A 21897-nucleotide genomic window follows, 5' to 3' on the forward strand; every position below is an offset into this window, starting at 1 on the left:
ATCTGTCTAACCAGCCATCCAACCCACCTCCTCCTAATAAGGAAATTTATCACCTTATGTAGACGTTACTTCTCCGGGTCATAATTACTACGGCCACTAGATGGCGTCTGTCACACAAACGTAACTATAGGTCACTTTTAACGACTGAATTTAAGACCTGTACTGTTGTTTTTCTTGGGAGGACGGCTGCATTCTACATAAGTTGTAGCAAATCTGTAGAGTTGTGAACAATTTCAATTCTACATTCATTTTATTTACACCTTCATTTACAGATTTTTACAAAAGCTGAACAGAAAAGATGAGATATAGTGAGAGAAGGGAGGGGAGGTGAAATCATGTGACCACAGAAAGTTTGCCCCTTCTCTGACAGACTATAAAACCTCTGCAGTCTGACTCCTCTCTGCTCTTCCTGCCTCCTCAGCATCTCAGAGCAAGTGTTCAACACAGGTAAAAACTCTTTGACACACTAACGATGAAATACTTTCAAATATGAAGATCAGGATTTTACACCAGATTCACTTAATAATAACTGAACCTAATAGATGTCCTCATTTATCAATGTATTAAGTTCATTATTATGCAATAACATTATGTTTTAACGTTTTTACAAACTTTATGTATTTGTGTGTCACTATGGTGACAAGCTGTGGCTTTGTGGTGAGCTGTGTGTCTATGGTATTTTTAAAAAGAGACGACCATGAGTCCTGTAGAAATATTAAGGACCTGCTGTCTAATCAAACCTTTTGACCAGCAGTCAGCATGTCACACTTCTTTATTTGTGTATGTTCACGTTGTACAGCTGTTTTCCTGACTGCAGAGATGGCAGTGCCCTGCACAATCATCATGGCTGCTACAGTACTTACAGCCCTTATGCCACCCATCTATTGTTTGGTGAGTAACACATTCTGCTAACAGTGAGGGACATTTTTACATTTACTTTCCACTCCAACATCATGTGTGACAGATCTGTAGACACATCAGAAAAAGTCCTGACAATAACGAGACATGTGCTGTGTGTTTTCTGATTGATGAAACAACATCTGAAGTGTAACTTCATGTTGTGGTAGAAAAACCACAAAAAGCTTTTTTCAAAGTCAGAGCTCCAGCGTTGAAGAGCGTCTAGAGATGAAGCGTTCCCACCTGATCATTGGAGGAGTTCTAGTCCTACTTGCTGCTTTATGACTTTCAGTCCTTGTCTGGTGGTTTAAGATTAATATTAACATTTATTTACTGTAATTTCTCATCAGTCACATACATTGAAACTAAATGTATCCTCTGCATTTAACCCAACCTACACTCACACACTAGGAGCAGCTACAGTGCAGCGCCCGGGGATCAACTCCAGGTCTTTTTGCCGGTTTCTTGGTCAGGAACTCTGACAGGAGTATTAACCCTAACATACTATGGCAAGCCGTTTTAACATTTAATAGCTAGAATGGATATTTATTGCAGATATATATAATTTGATTCTTCATAGTCAAAATGAACATTTCAGATATCCACAATTCATTCTTCCTAGGACAAATGATGTCACTTTTGCCATTCGTGTGTATTGGGCTTTCAATTTCAGAAATCCACAATTACATTCTGGATATCTAGAATAAACATTCTGGATATCTGCAATACAATTCTTACCAGTCAAAACTGAAGTCAGCATTTGCTTTCAGTGAAAAAAGAAAAATCCCGCCAAAAGTGGTCACTAGATGTCGCACTACGCATGTCCTGAACTCAGAGGTGATTGTTACTGAGTGATGATCAGATCAAACTATCAAACTAGGCAGCGCTGATCAAATATGAATCAAGATTCTGTTACTGCGTTGCCTATTTCTCACCTCAAATGTTTTCAGGAACATATTTTAGTTACTTTTTAGCTGTACAGTGAAATTATTTGTAACGCGACCGCCATGTTGAAAACAGCAGAGCAAAAAAACCAACCACCGCCCAACACACAGTACGTTGATCTACGTCAGTTACGATTTCTGGTATCTAAAACTGAATTCTGGATAGAAAGAATATCCACATTATTTATATAGATGTCCAAAACTGTATTTTTCCTAGTAAAATTGAAATTGTGGACATCCATAATGATATTTTTACTAGTCAAAATGTATTTATGTATTTTTTCATTTTGGATTTCTGAAATTAGAATTATGACTAGTAAGAATTGTATTCTAGATATCCAAAATGTTTATTCTAGATATCCAAAATGTAATTGTAGATATCTGAAATCGTAACTGACGTAGATCAACGTACTGTGTGTTGTTTTCAACATGGCGGTCGCGTTACAAATAATCTCACTGTACAGCTAAACAGTAACTAAAATATGTTTCTGAAAACATTTGAAGTGAGAAATAGGCAACGCAGTAACAGAATCTTGATTCATATTTGATCAGCGCTGCCTAGTTTGATAGTTTGATCTGATCATCACTCAGTAACAATCACCTCTGAGTTCAGGACATGCGTAGTGCGACTTCTAGTGACCACTTTTGGCAGGATTTTTCTTTTTTCACCAAAAGCAAATGCTGACTTCAGTTGTGACTGGTAAGAATTGTATTTCAGATATCCAGAATGTTTATTCTAGATATCCAGAATGTAATTGTGGATTTCTGAAATTGAAAGCCCAATACACACGAATGGCAAAAGTGATGTCATTTGTCCTAGGAAGAATGAATTGTGGATATCTGAAATGTTCATTTTGACTATGAAGAATCAAATTATATATATCTGCAATAAATATCCAGCTATTAAATGTTAAAATGGCCACTTATACTTTTTAAAGATTTTAAGATATCTTAATGTATTTTTGACTAGTACAGTCAGTTGTAGATATCTTGAAATATAATTTGTTCTAGTAAGAATATTATTCTGTATATCTTTAATTACCATTCTGACTAGTGAGAATACCATTTTGACGAGCAGAAATGCTATTCTGGATATCTAGAATGTAATTACAGATAGGAGTGTGGTTTGATTAAATGTTAAAACAGTTTGCCATAAACATACATGTCTTTGATGGTAGGAGGAAACCAGAGAACCCAGCAGAGACCCACGTAGACACATGGAGAACATGGAAACTCCACGCAGGGACCTGCCCATTGTGGTGAGTAACACATTCTGCCAACAGTCTTAAGCTTCAGTTTTATTGTCTTTATACAACAGAGGATTGATCAGTCAAACCTGTTGAGTGTATTGAACGTTAAGGTTTGTATGTAACCAACTTGTGAGTGGACGGTATCATCTTGTTTTATTCCATGAAGTCAAGTTGGTTGTCAGCTCAGTTCCAGCCCTGTCTCCTACTAAATATCTTTATATACTAGGAAATAGTTTTCCCATTGTGGTAACAAACGTAATGGCTGCTTGAATGATGTTTGAGAGCAGAGCTGTAGAGGAGGATAAACACACAGAAACACTGTTAAACCAGCACTCAAAGTGCAGAGTTCACATCCTCAGTCCTGTGTGTTCAGTGTTTGGTTACAGTTAGTGAAAGATGCTGCTTTCACTTCAATGTTCATAAACTTTCTCTCTGTATTAAACAGAGACCAGGATCTTTCTCTGACCTGAACCAGGTGCCATAAACCACAGTCATAAAAACCTAAATATTGCTGTGTCACTACCAGCTGATATTAGTCTGCAAAACAATAAAACATGTTATCAGTCAACGTTTTATTGACACGTTCAGTATCAACATTTTCTCATCATGTTGACAGAAAACATCATTCAGACTGCATTACGTTTCCTTCAACCTGTATTTACTGCTGCACTTTATATAAGTTGGTTTGAATAAACCATAAAACCTTTGTTGTGTAACATCACCTGTTCCTTCCTTCTTCTGCCCTCCAGAACTCCAGCTCATTTCCACTGGACATGGCTGATAAATCTGTTGATGACATGTACTGTGGCTGCGACAAGAAGATGGAGGACAAGGTCAAGACAAAGTATTTCAAAAAAGAGAGTGAGGGTAAATTTAAAGAAGCCTGGAAAACAGCAGAAAAATGTTCAAACGAAAAGAAAGACCCAGAGGATAAGGCTCTCACCAAGAACCACCTGAAGGCAATCTGTGCTTATACATATATTTTCTTTCATAGTGAATTCAATCAAGCAGTGCGGACCAATAGGAGCATCTATGGCAGCTCCTTCAAATTCCACTATTTACATTTCTGGCTGACTACTGCCATACAAACCCTGAAAAAAAACCAAAGCTGTCAGACTGCTTATCGAAGAACCGCGGATGATTACACTGGCAAAGTTCACAACATCATTCGGTTTGGTACGTTTGCCTCCAGCTCTAAACTAACAAACCTTTATCAATTTGGTAACAAGACCTGCTTTAAGATTGAGACCTCTTCAGGAGCTTACCTGAAGAATTATCCAACCTATGGAACAAAGGAGAAAGAGGTGCTTATCCCCCCCTATGAAACATTCAAGATAACCAAGATTATTGAAGGTCGGAATAACTTTCCAGATCTGAAGTATTGTGAGAAGGTCTTTGTTTTGAAGAGTGAACTCAAAGATGTGAGTAACCTAAACTGCAAACTTGCACCCAAATGAGAGAGCAGAGTTTTCTTCTACTGATGGAGAAAATGCAATAAAATGAGTTTTGTTCTGTAAACTTCATAAATCAATCAATAAATCTATAAATCGATACAACAGCTGTACTGAAGTCAATCATCGTGCATCACAACATCATCTATTACTGTGTACAGTATCAGATGTAGGAGCATCTGTGCTGTTTTACATTGATTTCTATGTGCAGCAGACTGTATGTCTCTGTATGGAATCAATACATGTGTGATATAATAAAAATGATGAATAATAAACTACCAACACAGACATGAACACTGACTGTCTCTAACAGTGTTTCTGGTCTGTTTCAACGTCATTTATTGTCCAGAAGCCTCTGAGCAAAGGAAGAGCATAGCATGTAGCACACTGCTGACTGTTCACTGACAGAATAACTGAAGTGGTGCTGATCATTCCCAGCAGCATCACGGGGCTGACAACTGCATGGATGGACCATTAGATTCAGAGTTTTTCCAGCTCGGAAAGAAACGTGATGTTGATGTTTTGTCTGTTATACATGATTGTAATCACTTTAAAATGATGATCAGTATTGGCCATAAATATTCTGATCAAGTCTTTCTACACTTTGTTTTAATCAGAAACTAAATGCACTGATGCTGTTTTGGTACTTTTACTGAAGTAAAGGCTCTGAGTGCTTCCACCGCTGTATTTAACTAACCAAATAAAGAATGTTAACACGTGTGCAGCGTCAACAACAAATAAACAAACACAAACAGTCAGAAACTCATTCAGTCATGTTGATGTTGATGGAAAGTTTCCAGCAGCTGTTTGACGTCCTGCAGACTGACTGCAGCAGCTCAGACGCATCAGATGGAAATAAAAGGCTTCATGATGTAAACTGTGAGATTATTTTTCTGTTCTGTATGTTTTCATCATCTCCTCCCAACAAACACAAACTGCTCCTGTTTGTTTTCTAAGAATGAGCTGACAGCCGTTTCCTGACATGTAAATTCAACATCAGCTGTTTGAAAAGATATTAGAGAAACATCATATTAATATGTGAAGTTCAGTATAATAATGTTGTATTTCCAGATGTTTGGATGCATCATATTAACATGTGAAGTTCAGTATAATAATGTTGTGTTTCCAGATGTTTGGATGCATCATATTAACATGTGAAGTTCAGTATAATAATGTTGTGTTTCCAGGTGTTTGGATGCATCATATTAACATGTGAAGTTCAGTATAATGATGTTGTGTTTCCAGATGTTTGGATGCATCATATTAACATGTGAAATTCAGTATAATAATGTTGGATTTCCAGATGTTTAGATGCATCATATTAACATGTGAAGTTCAGTATAATAATGTTGTGTTTCCAGGTGTTTAGATGCATCATATTAACATGTGAAGTTCAGTATAATAATGTTGTGTTTCCAGGTGTTTAGATGCATCATATTAACATGTGAAGTTCAGTATAATAATGTTGTATTTCCAGATGTTTGGATGCATCATATTAACATGTGAAGTTCAGTATAATAATGTTGTGTTTCCAGGTGTTTAGATGCATCATATTAACATGTGAAGTTCAGTATAATAATGTGTTTCCAGATGTTTGGATGCATCATATTAACATGTGAAGTTCAGTATAATAATGTTGTGTTTCCAGGTGTTTGGGAGCCTCCTGCAGGTCAGAGGTGGTACTGCTACAGGTAACAGTTTGAGGTTAATAAATGATGTTTTGTGGCTCAGAAGTTTCTTTTCTTTGGTTTGTTCAGATGGAAACTTGAATGAGACGCAGCAGAACGAGACTTTAAATCAAATGTTCTTCATATATTTAATAAAAAAGTGCAAGTTTATTCATACAGCACATTTATGTAGCAGGTTATTCAAAGTTCTTTACATCAAACATTGAAAGCAAAGAGACAAAGTGCAAAATAAACACATTATAAAATTACATTTAAATACAGTTAAACACAGTCATTAAAGAGTTAAGAGAACAGACAATAAAAACAAGCTGAAATAAAAGGTAAATAGGTGTATGAGCATTTAAAAAATAAATGGTTGATAGTTTCAGCTTCTGTGGAATAAAAGATGCAAGGATCCACTTCAAATTTAAATCTTTTGTGAGGAAAATCACTAACAGGATATATTACTGATATTACTTTAAAATGTGTTTCTTTGACTTTAGGAGCAACAGGACATGATGAATGAAAAGGAAAGAGACCTCTATTTTTCCACAATAAGGAATTATGTGGTGAAAAGTTGTAAATATAATTTTTCCATAATGTAGTGCTTGTTTGTGGAAGTTTTACAGGAATTTTGGACACTTCAAAATCACATTTAAGCAAGAACTCATCCCTCCAACCTTATTAAATATTTATTAGGGATATGGTACCATACAGGCTAAATGCGATTTGCATAAATAATGAGTTTTGTTTCTTCATATAAACTAAAAATTATGGAGTTAGATGAATTAATCACTTTTGGTGAAGTGGACAGAGAATGGCAAGGGTAGATAAACCTTGATAAACCTTCAGCTTTAGACAAAATAATTCAACCCAACATAGATAAATCAGAGCCAGTGATTCAAAGACTTGAACAGCTTTCAACCTCAATAACATTTAAATCTTCTCTTTTTGTTACTACTCAGTCTGCTTTTAAAGCCAGCCTACAAAAACAACGCCAGTGTGGAAAAGCGCACAGACGAGCCCCCAAATATGTTACAACCTCACTGAACAAACAAAAGCTCACCTGACCTCTACGTTAACAATAAACCATTCACTTTATTTTTCAACAAATAAACTGTACTTAAAGTGTAAAATAAACAAACAAAAGGGGATGGAGATCCCAGACAGAAAGAACAAAAGATGGGGAAGTTACTGAGCCAGCCACGCTCATCCCTCTAACTACCGAATCTAACTAACCCGATAACTGGACTACCTGTGATCTCCACCCCAAACTAAAATAACAAAACCCAACACTCTAAATCATGCTGGGAAGAAAACAACCAGGGGGAAAAAGAGAAAGATTCCCCAGAAGCTGTCAGGTGTTTATCTCCACTCTGATAACTGGCTCCAGGTGCTTTACTCCTACAAAGGAAGGCAGGAAGAGAGACAAAAACACCCCGACGGGCAGCAACACCGAGGTGTTTCACCTCTTCTTTAACTGGGATATTGGATGTGCTTCTCAGATCACTGCTATGAACAGCCACAACTTCACATTTCCTAAGGTTCAAAGTCAGACCTGATGCTTTGGAGGAAAGACTGATCTTGTTAATTGTTTTTATAATCATAATTTTGTTTTATAAAAACAGTGCTGTATCGTCAGCAAAGTGGATAATTATGGATTCATTCAACCAGTATTTTGACACCTTGAATATTTGGGAGTTTTTAAGTAATATCGCAATCATTTCTGTGGCTAAAATAAATAATAAACTAATAAAACTAATCGGGCATCCTTTCTGAATTTCCTGTTTAATTGGGAATCTATTGGAAAAGCCGTGGCTAAGAGACACACTACTGTTAATATCTTTATAAAGCAGATGAGTTACATTACAAAAGCTTGTTCTGAAACCAAACATTTCCAAAGTTTTAAATAAAACGGGATGTTCTAAGGTATCAAAGGCTTTAAAGAAATCTAAGAATAAAATAAACTTTTCATGTGAGATCAGTGAATTATAATCAAGAAAATCCAAGATTAATTGAGTATGATAATCAATATTTCTCCCTTTGATAAACACAGATTGTTCCATCAGTTATCTTGCTTGTCTGTTAGTGTAGACATGAGCTTGGAGCTTCTAATCTACAGACAGAAGGGTCAAAGGTCTCCAGCTGTCTGAGGATCATTCATCTTTATGTGGTTTTGGTATAAATGTGATTATGCCTTGTTTCATGCTAGGTGATAAAATAGAATAGTCTATACACTCTTTAAAAGCATCGTAGGTCAGAGCCAATCAAAAGTGCATAAACTGGCTTTATAAATCTGTTTTCTCTTTTTGTCTTTCGCACTATAAAATCATTTCTTCTCTAACTGTTGGACCATGAAGTCACAATATCCTGCCGAGCATACGTCAGTAGGAACTTCATGATACGTCGACTTCAACCAGTTCCAACTCCAAACAAGACAAATGCAGTCGGCAGGTATGACTGTTGTCTTTCTACATGGTTTATTAGTGTGATACATAATAATTAATATATTTAAAATGCTCTGCAGCTGTTTCCCTTGCCCAACATTAATGAATGATTTCCTCCTGAAACACTAAACGTGTTTATCTTTTCCTTCAGAAGTAAAGTTTAGATCATAAAGCTCATCACACTGACAGGTTGTGAACATTATTGTGTCTGCAGGTACGAAGGAAACACAAAGAGTCAAGATCTTCCAGAACCCACCGACTCCTTCACAGAAGAAACATAAATCCCATATATACTTTATAAATGTGATGTCAATCTGTATATATACATATATATATGTATATATATGTATATATATGTATACACACACACACACACACACACACACACACACACACATATCTATACATATATATATGTATATATGTGTGTGTATATATATATATGTATACACACACACACATATATATACATATATATGTGTGTGTGTGTATACATATATATATATACACACACATATATACATATATATACATATATATACATATATGTATATATATACACACACACATATATATATACACATATATGTATATGTGTGTGTGTATATATATACATATATGTATATATATACACACACACATATACATATATGTGTGTGTGTATATATATACATATATATACACACACACATATATATATACACATATATGTATATGTGTGTGTGTATATATATACATATATGTATATATATACACACACACATATACATATATGTGTGTGTGTATATATATACATATATATACATATATGTATATATATACACACACACATATATATATACACATATATGTATATGTGTGTGTGTATATATATATATATGTATATAAACATGTTTTATCACAGTAAAGTCATGACATTTAGTTAAACACGTTTTGGTGCAGCAGATACCTCTTAACGTCCCAAACAGTGAGGTCACGTGATCATGATTAACGTCCCAAACAGTGAGGTCACGTGATCATGATTAAGGTCCTAAACAGTGAGGTGATAAAGTGTAAAGCAGGTTTGGTTTTAGAGGTGAATGATATTAATTCACATGAAATGATATAAAACATTAAATGACGCGTGATGATCTTGATGTTTCCATAAATAAAAGGAAATAATGAGAAACACACCAGAAGCTGTTTTAATGCGCTGAAGCTGCCAGTGTGTGGCAGTGTGAGGGGCGGAGGAGTTTCCTGCTCAGCAGTAGTGAAGTAGTGCAGTAGTAGTGTAGTGCAGCAGTAGTAGTACAGCAGTAGTATTAGTACTGTAGTATTAGTACAGTAGTAGGAAACATGTCGCGGTACAGCAGGGAGGTCCTGTTGGCCACCAGCTTCCTGTGCAGCAGCAGAGGAGCCATGCAGCTGCTGCAGCTGCGGCGGGAGCTGCGGCAGCGCTGCAACATCAGCCAACAGGAGTTCAGCTTCATCGTCCAGGAGTGTCCCCGCTTCCTGCTGGTCCGCGGCCCGGCGGGGGCCGGCGGGGGCCGGCTGGAGGACAGCACGGTGGTGGCCAAGACGTCCCTGCGGCTGTGCAGGCGGTACGGCAGGGAGCAGTGCGCGGACTGCCAGCAGCTGCACCTCTGCAAGTTCTTCATCTACGGAAACTGCAGGTTCGGCAAGGGCAGGTGAGCCGCGCGCACGCGCCCAGGTGTGTCGCAGTAAGTTCTGACTGGACCGAAGCTCACGTGATAAAAACAGGTGAACGTAAACAAACAGCAGCTGTGTTATCTGCGTTCTCGCTCTGCTTCCGGGCTTCCGTAGTAATAAACCAGCAGTAAACTCAGTATTTCATCGGGACTATTTAACGTGTCTGCTGCGCACTGATCTGCGCTTCCTCAGGCAGTGATGAGGCAAAACGAAACTTAAGGAAAAGAAAACTTATAGGATGATCGATTATCTCTTATTGATTAAAATGATCCATAAAATGTCCCAAACACACCAGAAATATCTGTTATAAGTTATCAGACGTCACAGTGACGTCATTGCTGATGAGTTGTTCATGTCATCAGTTTATTGTGTTTGAAGTTTTGATTTAGAGAGAAATGAAACTTAGAAGAAACGAAACAATCTGAGAAGCTGAAACTGTCTCATTCATTCCACCTTTATAAGGACATTTATACACTTTATCTATTTACCACACATGTGTTTTATAGTTGTATATAATATAGATTTGTTTTTATAGTTGTATATAATATAGATTTGTTTTTATAGTTGTATATAATGTAGATTTGTTTTTATAGTTGTATATAATATAGATTTGTTTTTATAGTTGTATATAATATAGATTTGTTTTTATAGTTGTATATAATGTAGATTTGTTTTTATAGTTGTATATAATGTAGATTTGTTTTTATAGTTGTGTATAATGTAGATTTGTTTTTATAGTTGTATATAATGTAGATTTGTTTTTATAGTTGTATATAATGTAGATTTGTTTTTATAGTTGTATATAATGTAGATTTGTTTTATAGTTGTATATAATGTATATTGTCAGAGGAGCAGCAGGAGATGCAGCCAGTTTGAACTGAAGAATTTCAGGCACAGAAACATCCAACGAGACAGAACAGAGCAGAGCAACAGGATTTAGATTCAAAAGGAACAAAGGAGGGAATATAGAACATGTGACTAGACAGAGAACAGGCAAGGAGCTGATTGGCTGATGCAGGGCAGGTGTGTGGAGGGAAAACCCAGAAAACACATCATCTTCATAATTAACTGACACGTAAACACGTCTAAGAATATACATCAATACACTCAGTAATACAATAAATACAATTTACCCTGCAAACTCTCTGATTTACACTTTAATGATGTCGCAGTTCACTCAGACCAGTCAGTCCAGTTAAACCAACACTCCTCCCAGTCAGTCCAGTTAAACCAACACTCCTCCCAGTCAGTCCAGTTTAACCAACACTCCTCCCAGTCAGTCCAGTTTAACCAACTGGGAAACAGTGAAAATAATATGATTTTTTATATGTAATGACTTCCTGGATAAAAAAGCGTCCTGCAGATCACAGAAACAACTATATTTCAGCTGAACATGAGAACCATGAGGACTCAACGTTCTATAAATTTATTAAATAAACTTTCAGCTCAACATCAGCAGCAAATAAAATCATCAATAATGTTATTAAAATAAATCTAGTTGGATGTTTATGTTTGAGGTCGATTATGAGATTTCTTGTATTTGTGTTAATTATTGTGATCACAGAATCACCGTTTCCTGGAGGAAGTGTTTGACGTCGTTTGTAATACAGCCGGTCTGCATAACGTTACTTTTACTACATGTTGCCGATAACACGTCTGCTGTTAAAACGTGCTGTTAACGTTTTTTTCTTACTGTCAGCAAACTGGAGCTCGAAGGTTCATTCTTGGAAATTTAAATAAAAATGTACGTAGTAAAGTTTTTCTGGTTTCAGTTCGCTGTTACTCGTTAATCTTCGGTCTGTAGTTTCATTGTAAGACTTGCAGGCAGGTATCCTGAGCTCAGCGCAGCTTCAGCTCAGCGCTGCTTTGGATCTGAACATGAAGACAAACATTCACCGTGTTGTTGTTTGTCGCAGGAAACCGTGTAAATTCTCCCACGACATTCGCTCAGATCATAACTACCGTTTACTGCGAGAGTGCACGCTGCACGAGCTGCAAGAGGACGACCTGTTCCTGCTGCTGCTGCAGAACGACCCCGCCCTGCTGCCCGAGGTAACACACTCACCTGAGTCACCTGACACACCTGTGACACACCTGTAACACACCTGTGACACACCTGTGACTCACCTGTGACACACCAAACTCACCTGACTCACCTGTAACACACCTGTGACTCACCTGTGACACATCTATGACTCACCAAACTCACCTGACTCACCTGTAACACACCTGTAACACACCTGTGACACACCTGTAACACACCTGTAATACACCTGTGACACATCTATGACTCACCAAACTCACCTGACTCACCTGTAACACATCTCTGACTCCCCTGTGACTCACCTGTAACTCACCTGACTCACCAGTGACACATCTTTGACTCACCTGTGACTCACCTGTAACTCACCTTACTCACCTGTAACACATCTATGACTCACCAAACTCACCTGTGACTCACCTGTGACTCACCTGACTCACCTGTAACACATCTATGACTCACCTGTAACATACCTGACTCACCAGTGACACATCTCTGACTCACCTGTGACTCACCTGTAACTCACCTGACTCACCTGTAACACATCTATGACTCACCAAACTCACCTGTGACTCACCTGTGACTCTCTTGTAACACAGCTGACTCACCTGTGACACATCTTTGACTCACCTGTGACTCACCTGTAACTCACCTTACTCACCTGTAACACACCTGACTCACCAGTGACACATCTCTGACTCACCTGTGACTCACCTGTAACTCACCTGACTCACCTGTAACACACCTGACTCACCAGTGACACATCTCTGACTCACCTGTGACTCACCTGTAACTCACCTGACTCACCTGTAACTCACCTGACTCACCTGTGACTCTCTTGTAACACACCTGACTCACCTGTGACTCACCTGTGACTCTCTTGTAACACAGCTGACTCACCTGTGACTCACCTGTGACTCTCTTGTAACACAGCTGACTCACCTGTGACTCACCTGTGACTCTCTTGTAACACACCTGACTCACCTGTAACACACCTGACTCACCTGTGACTCACCTGTGACTCTCTTGTAACACACCTGACTCACCTGTAACACACCTGACTCACCTGTGACTCACCTGTGACTCTCTTGTAACACACCTGACTCACCTGTGACTCCCCTGTGACTCACCTGTAACACACCTGACTCACCTGTGACTCTCTTGTAACACACCTGACTCACCTGTGACTCCCCTGTGACTCACCTGTAACACACCTGACTCACCTGTGACTCTCTTGTAACACACCTGACTCACCTGTGACTCCCCTGTGACTCACCTGTAACACACCTGACTCCCCTGTGACTCACCTGTAACACACCTGACTCACCTGACTCACCTGTGACTCACCTGTAACACACCTGACTCACCTGTGACTCTCTTGTAACACACCTGACTCGCCTGTGACTCACCTGTGACTCTCTTGTAACACAGCTGACTCACCTGTGACTCACCTGTGACTCTCTTGTAACACAGCTGACTCACCTGTGACTCACCTGTGACTCTCTTGTAACACACCTGACTCACCTGTGACTCACCTGTGACTCTCTTGTAACACACCTGACTCACCTGTGACTCACCTGTGACTCTCTTGTAACACAGCTGACTCACCTGAAATGCAGCAGCCTGCTGTCCTTTCAGCGTGCTGTCTCGTCTCCGCAGCGATGCTCGTTAGCTTGTTTCTGACGTAGTGTAGGCGGAGCCACGGAGACGAGAATCCTGCTCACTGTGGGGAAAGGAAAGACGTTTCTGGGAATGAAAGGAGCTGAAAAGGCCGGACAGGAGTGAAAGAGTAGGAGAGTAGGCTGAAGTTCACATGTAACACTCTGACAAAGAGACCAAAACATAAAGACCAGAGAGGAAGAAGAACAAACAGAAGACAACAAGCTTCCAAGAACCTGAAATATTAACACAAAATTAAAGTAACAAAGAAAAAACAAAAAAGAAAAAAAAAAGAAAATGTAAAAGTTTCCACAGAGGTAAAGTAAAACAGGTTCTATTGTTTTCTACACAATCACAGTGCATTCACCAAAGAAAACAATCTCATAATTATCACCCAACATCCCATAATTTAAGAGAAAATCATCTCTTAATTATGTAATTTTGAGATAAAGATCGCAAAATTATATCTAATCTTATATTTACAAAAAATCTTATAATTACAAGATCTTTATCTCATAATAAACATCAGATCTCCTTAATTACAAAACTTTCATTTAGATGTAATTACAAGATTCGTATTTCAAAATCACAAAAATATTTTGAATACAATTTGTCTTTGTACATATAAGAAATCATAACTACAGGAAAATATCTCATATGTGTATATATAATATATGTATATATTATATATATATATATATATATAATATATATATAGTGAAGTTGATCAATAACACTAATCTAAGAATCTGAAATATTTCTTCTTCTTCATAACTTCTTGTGTTTTTAAATGTTTCTGATTATTTCCAGATTTACGTGAAGATATTTTAATGTGCTCTCAGACTTTTGGACCTCACTGTAAATAATAAATAAAAAAATACCTAAATGCCTGAAAATTACTCTGAAAATTACCAAGAAATTAGTATAAAATTAAGTGACCCGTAAAATAAAGTGAAAACATCCATAACTATGAGATCCAGAGCTTGTAATTACAAGAACGTTATCATAATTACAACATCTGTAATTTAAAACCATCAGAAAACATTTTATCTCATAATTACGACACGGAATCATAATAACTAGAAAAGTCATTTTTCTTTGGTGGATGTATTTCTCTTGTCATTGGTCCGTCTGTACCTGTTTAACCTGAACCGCACCTGTCTGTGCTGTCAGGTGTTTCTCTGCTGTACCTGTGTCTCTTCTTCTTCTCTCAGGTGTTTCTCTGCTGTACCTGTGTCTCTTCTTCTTCTCTCAGGTGTTTCTCTGCTGTACCTGTGTCTCTTCTTCTTCTCTCAGGTGTTTCTCTGCTGTACCTGTGTCTCTTCTTCTTCTCTCAGGTGTTTCTCTGCTGTACCTGTGTCTCTTCTTCTTCTCTCAGGTGTTTCATGTTTCTCTGCTGTACCTGTGTCTCTTCTTCTTCTCTCAGGTGTTTCATGTTTCTCTGCTGTACCTGTGTCTCTTCTTCTCTCAGGTGTGTTTGCACTACAACAAAGGCTGCGGTCCTCACGGCTCCTGCAGCTTCCCGGAGACCTGCACCAAAGTGCACCTGTGTCTGCACTTTGTTCAGGGCGACTGCATGTTTGGATCGAAGTGCAAACGTCAGCACTCCATCGATGAACGCGGCCGCCGCATGCTGGAGGAGCGCGGCCTGAGCGGAGACATCATCCATGACCTGCCCTTCATCTACAGAAACCTCCACTACTTGACCGCTGCCTCCCACACAGGTGAGAACAAGCTCCGCCTCCTTCAGTATGACATTAGATGGGTGTCAGACCAGGTTTAGAGCTGCTTCACCTGTGTGTAAACCAGCTGCTGAGACCTCAGATGTGTTGTGGTTGTAGAGAGAAACAGCTGCTTTTTACACAGCTGGCAAACAGTGAACTGGTAGAGTATGTAGGATGATGAAGGTGAACTGGTAGTGTACTTAGGATGACGAAGGTGAACTAGTAGTGTATGTAGGATGATGAAGGTGAACAGGTAGAGTATTTAGGATGATGAAGGTGAACAGGTAGTGTATTTAGGATGATGAAGGTGAACTAGTAGAGTATTTAGGATGATGAAGGTGAACAGGTAGTGTATTTAGGATGATGAAGGTGAACTAGTAGAGTATGTAGGATGATGAATGTGAACTGGTAGTGTATTTAGGATGACGAAGGTGAACTAGTAGAGTATGTAGGATGATGAAGGTGAACTGGTAGTGTATTTAGGATGATGAAGGTGAACTGGTAGTGTATTTAGGATGATGAAGGTGAACTGGTAGAGTATTTAGGATGATGAAGGTGAACAGGTAGTGTATTTAGGATGACGAAGGTGAACTAGTAGAGTATGTAGGATGATGAAGGTGAACTGGTAGTGTATTTAGGATGATGAAGGTGAACTGGTAGTGTATTTAGGATGATGAAGGTGAACTGGTAGAGTATTTAGGATGATGAAGGTGAACTAGTAGAGTATTTAGGATGATGAAGGTGAACTGGTAGTGTATGTAGGATGATGAAGGTGAACTGGTAGAGTATGTAGGATGATGAAGGTGAACTGGTAGTATATTTAGGATGATGAAGGTGAACTGGTAGTGTATTTAGGATGATGAAGGTGAACTGGTAGAGTATGTAGGATGATGAAGGTGAACTGGTAGAGTATGTAGGATGATGAAGGTGAACTGGTAGTATATTTAGGATGATGAAGGTGAACTGGTAGTGTATTTAGGATGATGAAGGTGAACTGGTAGAGTATTTAGGATGATGAAGGTGAACAGGTAGAGTATTTAGGATGATGAAGGTGAACAGGTAGTGTATTTAGGATGATGAAGGTGAACTGGTAGAGTATTTAGGATGATGAAGGTGAACTGGTAGAGTATGTAGGATGATGAAGGTGACTGTTACTGGACTGTAGTTTGAGTTTTCAGCTCTGAACAACAGTAACTTTCCTGTTTCAACCAAACGTCCAAACACATAAACGTCTGTTTAGAAGGAAGTTAAAACATGATGCTGATGTGAATGAATCTTTCGATGCTGGTTGTGACTCTTTGTCTCTTTGTTTCTGGCAGAAAACATTTCTGACTCCGTCGTTAAAGCCGCTGCTCAGACAGACGAGAGGAACATCTGTCTGCACTTCATCCGACACAGCTGCAAGTTCCTGGGTGAGTTCACTTCATCACTTCGTCCTGTTTGTCTTCTGATGAAGACTGATGACGAAGATTAAACATAGTCACGCATCTGACACGTCACAGTCAGAACAGTCGTACATGTTCACATCTCAGTCAGCAGCGCACAGATCACACCGACGTATGAAAGAGTTTAAATTAGACGGCAGAGGTTGATATTCTGTTTAAAACATGTGAGGAGTCAGAAGAGCCGGCCAGTATCTCACTGGTCCAGTGTTTGAAACAGCAGCTGATTTATTTAGTGGTGCAGTTTCTTTAAATTCCTCTGGATGGCAGCAAAGTGTCAGCTCCTCCACACTGGAGCATCAACTGAAGACTGATTTATTATCAGCAGCAGGATTATGGGACAACTGTCTTCTGATCCAAAACTCTACATATGTACGTTTGTGGATTGCTGTCATCTAATGATTATTTTGATTATCAATAATCTGTTGATCAATTTCTCAATGAACTGATTAGTTGTTTGATGTGTAAAGTGGAACCTGGAGATTATCTAGAAGCTAAACATGTCTTCCCCCGTCTGAGATGAATGTAATAAACTTTTCTCTTCAGTAGTTTTCTGAGGTTGCAGTTTGATTCATGTCTGTTGGAACACATACTGTATAATTTCCTTTTACTGTAAAGTATGTTTATGTTGTAAACTAACTGTATTGATCCATGTATCCCTATAGCTCTCAGTAGTAACGACTTCATGAGCTTCTTTAATTCTAACTATTAGAGATAAAATTCACCACCTGCTGCCCTCAACAGGCACCGATTCATCTCCAAACACAGGAACCTTAGAAACAGCCGTAAAACCTGATATATATATATACTGTTTTTCTCTAATTGACCTTCCTGAACTAACTTCAACGATTTGTTCATCCAAACCATCAACCTGTCTCTTAGACCTCATCCCAACCAGGCTGCGTGAGGAAGTCTTACCCTCAGTTAGCGCTCGGTATCGGCCAATAAAAGCTCTAAAATGAAATATCATCGGTGAAATCTGCCGATTATGAGAGGCCGATATGTCGCCTTCTCTTCCGCCGCCTGACTGTGCTTCCCTCGACGGACTGTGTCACCCTGACGGTCCCGCTGCTTCTCCCCACTTTAACCTGAATAACAAACTGGGGCTAACGTTAGCTTGGAGGCTAGCTGGCTGTCCCTCTGGTCATGCTGCTGCTAACGCTCCGCTAGCCTCTCAGCTAACATTAGCCTCGGCTCTCCGTGTGGATCCAACCGGAGCACCGAGGCCCCGGTTTGTTATTCAGGTTAAAGCGGGAAGAAGCAGCGGGTCTGACGGGCAGCTGAGTGAAGTGCAGCCTGCGGAGGAAACACCGGGACCATCAGGGTGAAACAGTCCGTTGAGGAGCTGCTGTGTTCGGCTGCACAGATAGGAAACCCCTCGGCTGACAGGAGGTACCACTCTGTTTGGGGGGAAAAAGAAAAACTTCTGTTTGGTTTATAACAGCGGTTGTCAACCAGCGTATTAGGTGCATTACCGCCACCTTCTGGTCCGGAGTGTGAACCAGAGATTAAATCCTGCACATTAATCCTGTCCCTAACCCTAACCCTAATAAACTCTAAGAAAACTCTACTGCTGCTCCCACTTGGCAGGTTCATTGAAGTTTTAATGCTGAGCTCCTGAACTCCAGTCTTCCTCAGTTCTTCCTTCATATATTGTCTTTCTTGATCATACTTAGTACAATCTATGCTTGCATGCATAATAGTCTCCTCAGCCAGCTGGAAAAAAATATGTGCATATATCAGTATCGGCCACAATGAGTTGGAAATATCGGATATCGGCAAAAAATCCAATATCGTGCATCCCTAGATATGATCAATCTGTCTTTAGTAACAGGCTATGTACCACAGTCCTTTAAAGTAGCTGTAATTAAACCTCTTCTTAAGAAGCCTACTCTTGATTCAGGTGTTTTAGCCAATTATAGACCTATATCTAACCTTCCATTTCTCTCTAAGATCCTTGAGAAAGCAGTCTCTAATCAGTTATGTGACTTTCTACATAAAAATAGTTTATTTGAGGATTTTCAGTCAGGATTTAGAGGCATCATAGCACAGAGACAGCACTGGTGAAAGTCACAAATGACCTCCTAACTGCATCGGACAAAGGATTTGTCTCTATACTTGTCCTGTTAGATCTTAGTGCTGCATTCGACACAATTGACCATCAAATCCTTTTGCAGAGACTGGAACATTTAATTGGCATTAAAGGAACTGCATTAAGCTGGTTTAAGTCCTATTTATCAGACCGATTTCAGTTTGTACATGTGAATGATGAATCCTCCATGAAGGCAAAAGTTAGACACGGAGTTCCACAAGGTTCTGTACTTGGACCAATTCTATTCACCTTATATATGCTTCCTTTAGGTAATATTATTAGGAAACGCTCCATAAATGTTCATTGTTATGCAGATGACACCCAATTATATTTATCAATGAAGCCTGATGAACCCAATCAGTTAAACAAACTCCAAACATGCCTTAAGGACATAAAGACCTGGATGACCTGCAGAGTTGTGGTTCATCTTCTGTCGTGTGTTTGTGTTGAATGTTTGTTTGTTCTCTCTGTGCAGAAAAGTGCCTCCGTGTTCACTTCCAGCTGCCCTACAAGTGGGAGGTGTTTGATGGTGACAGCTGGACAGACCTGCAGCACATGGAGGACATCGAGCGAGCTTTCTGTGACCCGTCTCAAACGCAGAGGTCAGAGGTCACACTTTTACTCAGTCTGGAAAACGAACTTATCCTGGCGAGGTGGCGACTGAAATGTTTTCTTTTCTTTGTTTGTAGCCACGGAGTTCGGCCGGTCGACTTCCTGACGATGACTCACGAGTCGCAGCCCGTTCGACGTCTATCCACGGTTTCCTCGGTAACAAAGCCACCTCACTACACGCTGACGACCAAGTGGCTGTGGTACTACAAGGGCGACCAGGGGAACTGGGTGGAGTACGGCCAGCCGGTGAGTCTAAGAACGGTGGTTCAGACGGTGATGTTGGTTCACCGGGACTCACTGCAGAGCATTATTTGACCAAAAATAATACGTTTTTAGTGTTGGAGGCGAACAAGCTCCGAGACCTTCCTCTTCATCTTCATGTTTTCTTTTGGTGACGTAACATCAGCAATATGTCGCCACATCTCTAACAGCGAGTGACACTGATGTATCTTACAGCATAAACACGGACAGGCAACGTGTAGGAAGCAGCAAATAGTGGTGTTGCTTTGATTTGATTGGTTCACATCGCAGTAGGTACGGTGGACAGCGAGGGTCACATTAGTCTCTGAGCACAGCGATGTAAACCTGGCCTCACACTGCGGTGGATGTTGATTTTGGACTCTAGACAACAACCAGGACGACCACATGACAGCAGCAGGAGAACATGGCGGCCTTCAGTGTGTGTGACAGACGTGATGATGGACCCTCCGTCCTCTGGCTTAGCTGCTCTGCATCTTCTATAAATCTCAACACAAACAGATCAGGATTCTTCTAAACAAATAAGTCACTGTACGAAGAGCAAAATGAAATTCATCCTCAGCAACACCGAGATCTGAAAACACAGACGTTGCTCTTCAGGAACATCTGCCAGAGAAGCAGATCTCTGTGCATTCATGTTTAGATTTGGTTTTTTTAGTAATTTCTTTGGTATGAATGTCATTTCTAAGCTTCAGCTTCTTATAAATGTCCTGCTTCCATATTTCTCATAGCTCTTTAATGAATGAATGAATGAACGAAGCCGTGCAGGTCACAAACCAGTCTGGAGGGATCTCACTGAAAAATCCTTTTCACAACACAAAATAAACAGATAACTTAAGAAATATTTTGGATTTAAGGTTTTAAGTGTCTGCTAAACTGTAGATGGAGGACAAATCTGTTGATTACTCTGCAAACACTTTTGAAGCTGTAGATTTCATGTATCAGTGGCGTGATGACATGATGGTGGATGAACGTTCCCTCTAAGCTAATATTCACACGGTGTTGTTGTGTTTTTCATACTGGTGAAGTAAACAAACCAAACCTGACAGCAGCAGCCTGCACAGATCTGTGTTATTATTCATGCTGGTCTTTCTCAAGATAATCAGACTGTTGAAAATATTATTGAATAATATTGAATATTGTTTGAATGTATTTATGTCACACTGCGAGTTATTCCTGCAGCATGCTAACCTCTCTGTCTGATGCGTCTCAGGATGAGAAGCAGCGCTCCACGTCAGTGAGCTCCAGCAGTCTGGAGGAGCTTTACCTGTCTGACAGAACAGCCGAGGTCGCCGTGGTCAAAGGTCAGCGGCAGTACGTCATCAGCTTCAAAGGTACCACGTTTCCAATTTGGTCCCTCTGACTGATATATTATTATATATGACATCATTAGATTATTAATAGTGAAGCATCAGTGTTAGAGCAGCATGTTACTGTTGTAGCTGCTGGAGGTGGAGCTAGTTTACACTACTTTATATACAGTTAGCTAGTTTAGTCCAGTGGTTCCCAACCTAGGGGTCGGGCCCCTCCAAAGGGTCAGCAGATAAATCTGAGGGGTGGTGAGATGATTAATGGGAGAGGAAAGAAGAAAAAACAAAGTTCTGATACACAAATCTGTTTTCAGTTTTTGGACTTTTTCTCTAATCTTTGATTTTTGCTGAAATATTGGATCATTTGAACATTTATTGAAATGAAAGCATGTGAGAAGTTTAGAGGGAAAAATC

At 39.4% G+C, this 21897-nt stretch overlaps 2 protein-coding genes and 2 long non-coding RNA genes across 7 annotated transcripts in view; 3 read left to right on the top strand and 1 right to left on the bottom strand.

Moving 5' to 3' along the window:
* The first annotated feature begins 361 nt into the window (after window positions 1-361).
* Window positions 362-3120, top strand: LOC121891009. The gene is made up of 3 exons (XR_006094009.1): window positions 362-447; window positions 800-891; window positions 3020-3120. It is a non-coding gene; the product is annotated as an uncharacterized LOC121891009 (long non-coding RNA).
* Window positions 3121-3364: 244 nt separating this feature from the next.
* On the top strand, window positions 3365-4688 carry LOC121891264 (ecto-ADP-ribosyltransferase 4-like). The gene is made up of 2 exons (XM_042404091.1): window positions 3365-3382; window positions 3841-4688. The coding sequence occupies exons 1-2, from the start codon at window positions 3365-3367 to the stop codon at window positions 4546-4548; spliced, it is 726 nt and encodes a 241-aa protein (XP_042260025.1). The 3' UTR covers window positions 4549-4688.
* A 4957-nt stretch (window positions 4689-9645) lies between these two features.
* The window catches only part of parp12b (poly (ADP-ribose) polymerase family, member 12b), a 15765-nt gene continuing 3513 nt past the window's right edge, over window positions 9646-21897 (top strand). The window contains exons 1-7 of the mRNA XM_042403905.1: window positions 9646-10323; window positions 12262-12397; window positions 15517-15769; window positions 17089-17181; window positions 19779-19905; window positions 19993-20161; window positions 21387-21507. Of these exons, the coding sequence (XP_042259839.1) occupies window positions 9992-10323; window positions 12262-12397; window positions 15517-15769; window positions 17089-17181; window positions 19779-19905; window positions 19993-20161; window positions 21387-21507 (1231 nt within the window). The 5' untranslated portion in view covers window positions 9646-9991. The remainder of the gene's footprint in view (window positions 10324-12261; window positions 12398-15516; window positions 15770-17088; window positions 17182-19778; window positions 19906-19992; window positions 20162-21386; window positions 21508-21897) is intronic.
* LOC121891139 lies at window positions 12426-14080 on the bottom strand. 4 transcript variants are annotated; one of them, XR_006094041.1, is made up of 4 exons: window positions 13995-14080; window positions 13734-13963; window positions 13121-13463; window positions 12426-12963 (listed from the first exon to the last, which is right to left on the bottom strand). It is a non-coding gene; the product is annotated as an uncharacterized LOC121891139 (long non-coding RNA). The 4 variants fall into 4 exon arrangements; XR_006094043.1 differs by lacking the exon at window positions 13995-14080 and having other exon boundaries at window positions 13121-13401; window positions 13734-13978; XR_006094042.1 differs by lacking the exon at window positions 13995-14080 and having other exon boundaries at window positions 12426-12817; window positions 13734-13978.

Source organism: Thunnus maccoyii, chromosome 23, assembly GCF_910596095.1.
Source record: "Thunnus maccoyii chromosome 23, fThuMac1.1, whole genome shotgun sequence".
Taxonomy (NCBI): Eukaryota; Metazoa; Chordata; class Actinopteri; order Scombriformes; family Scombridae; genus Thunnus; species Thunnus maccoyii.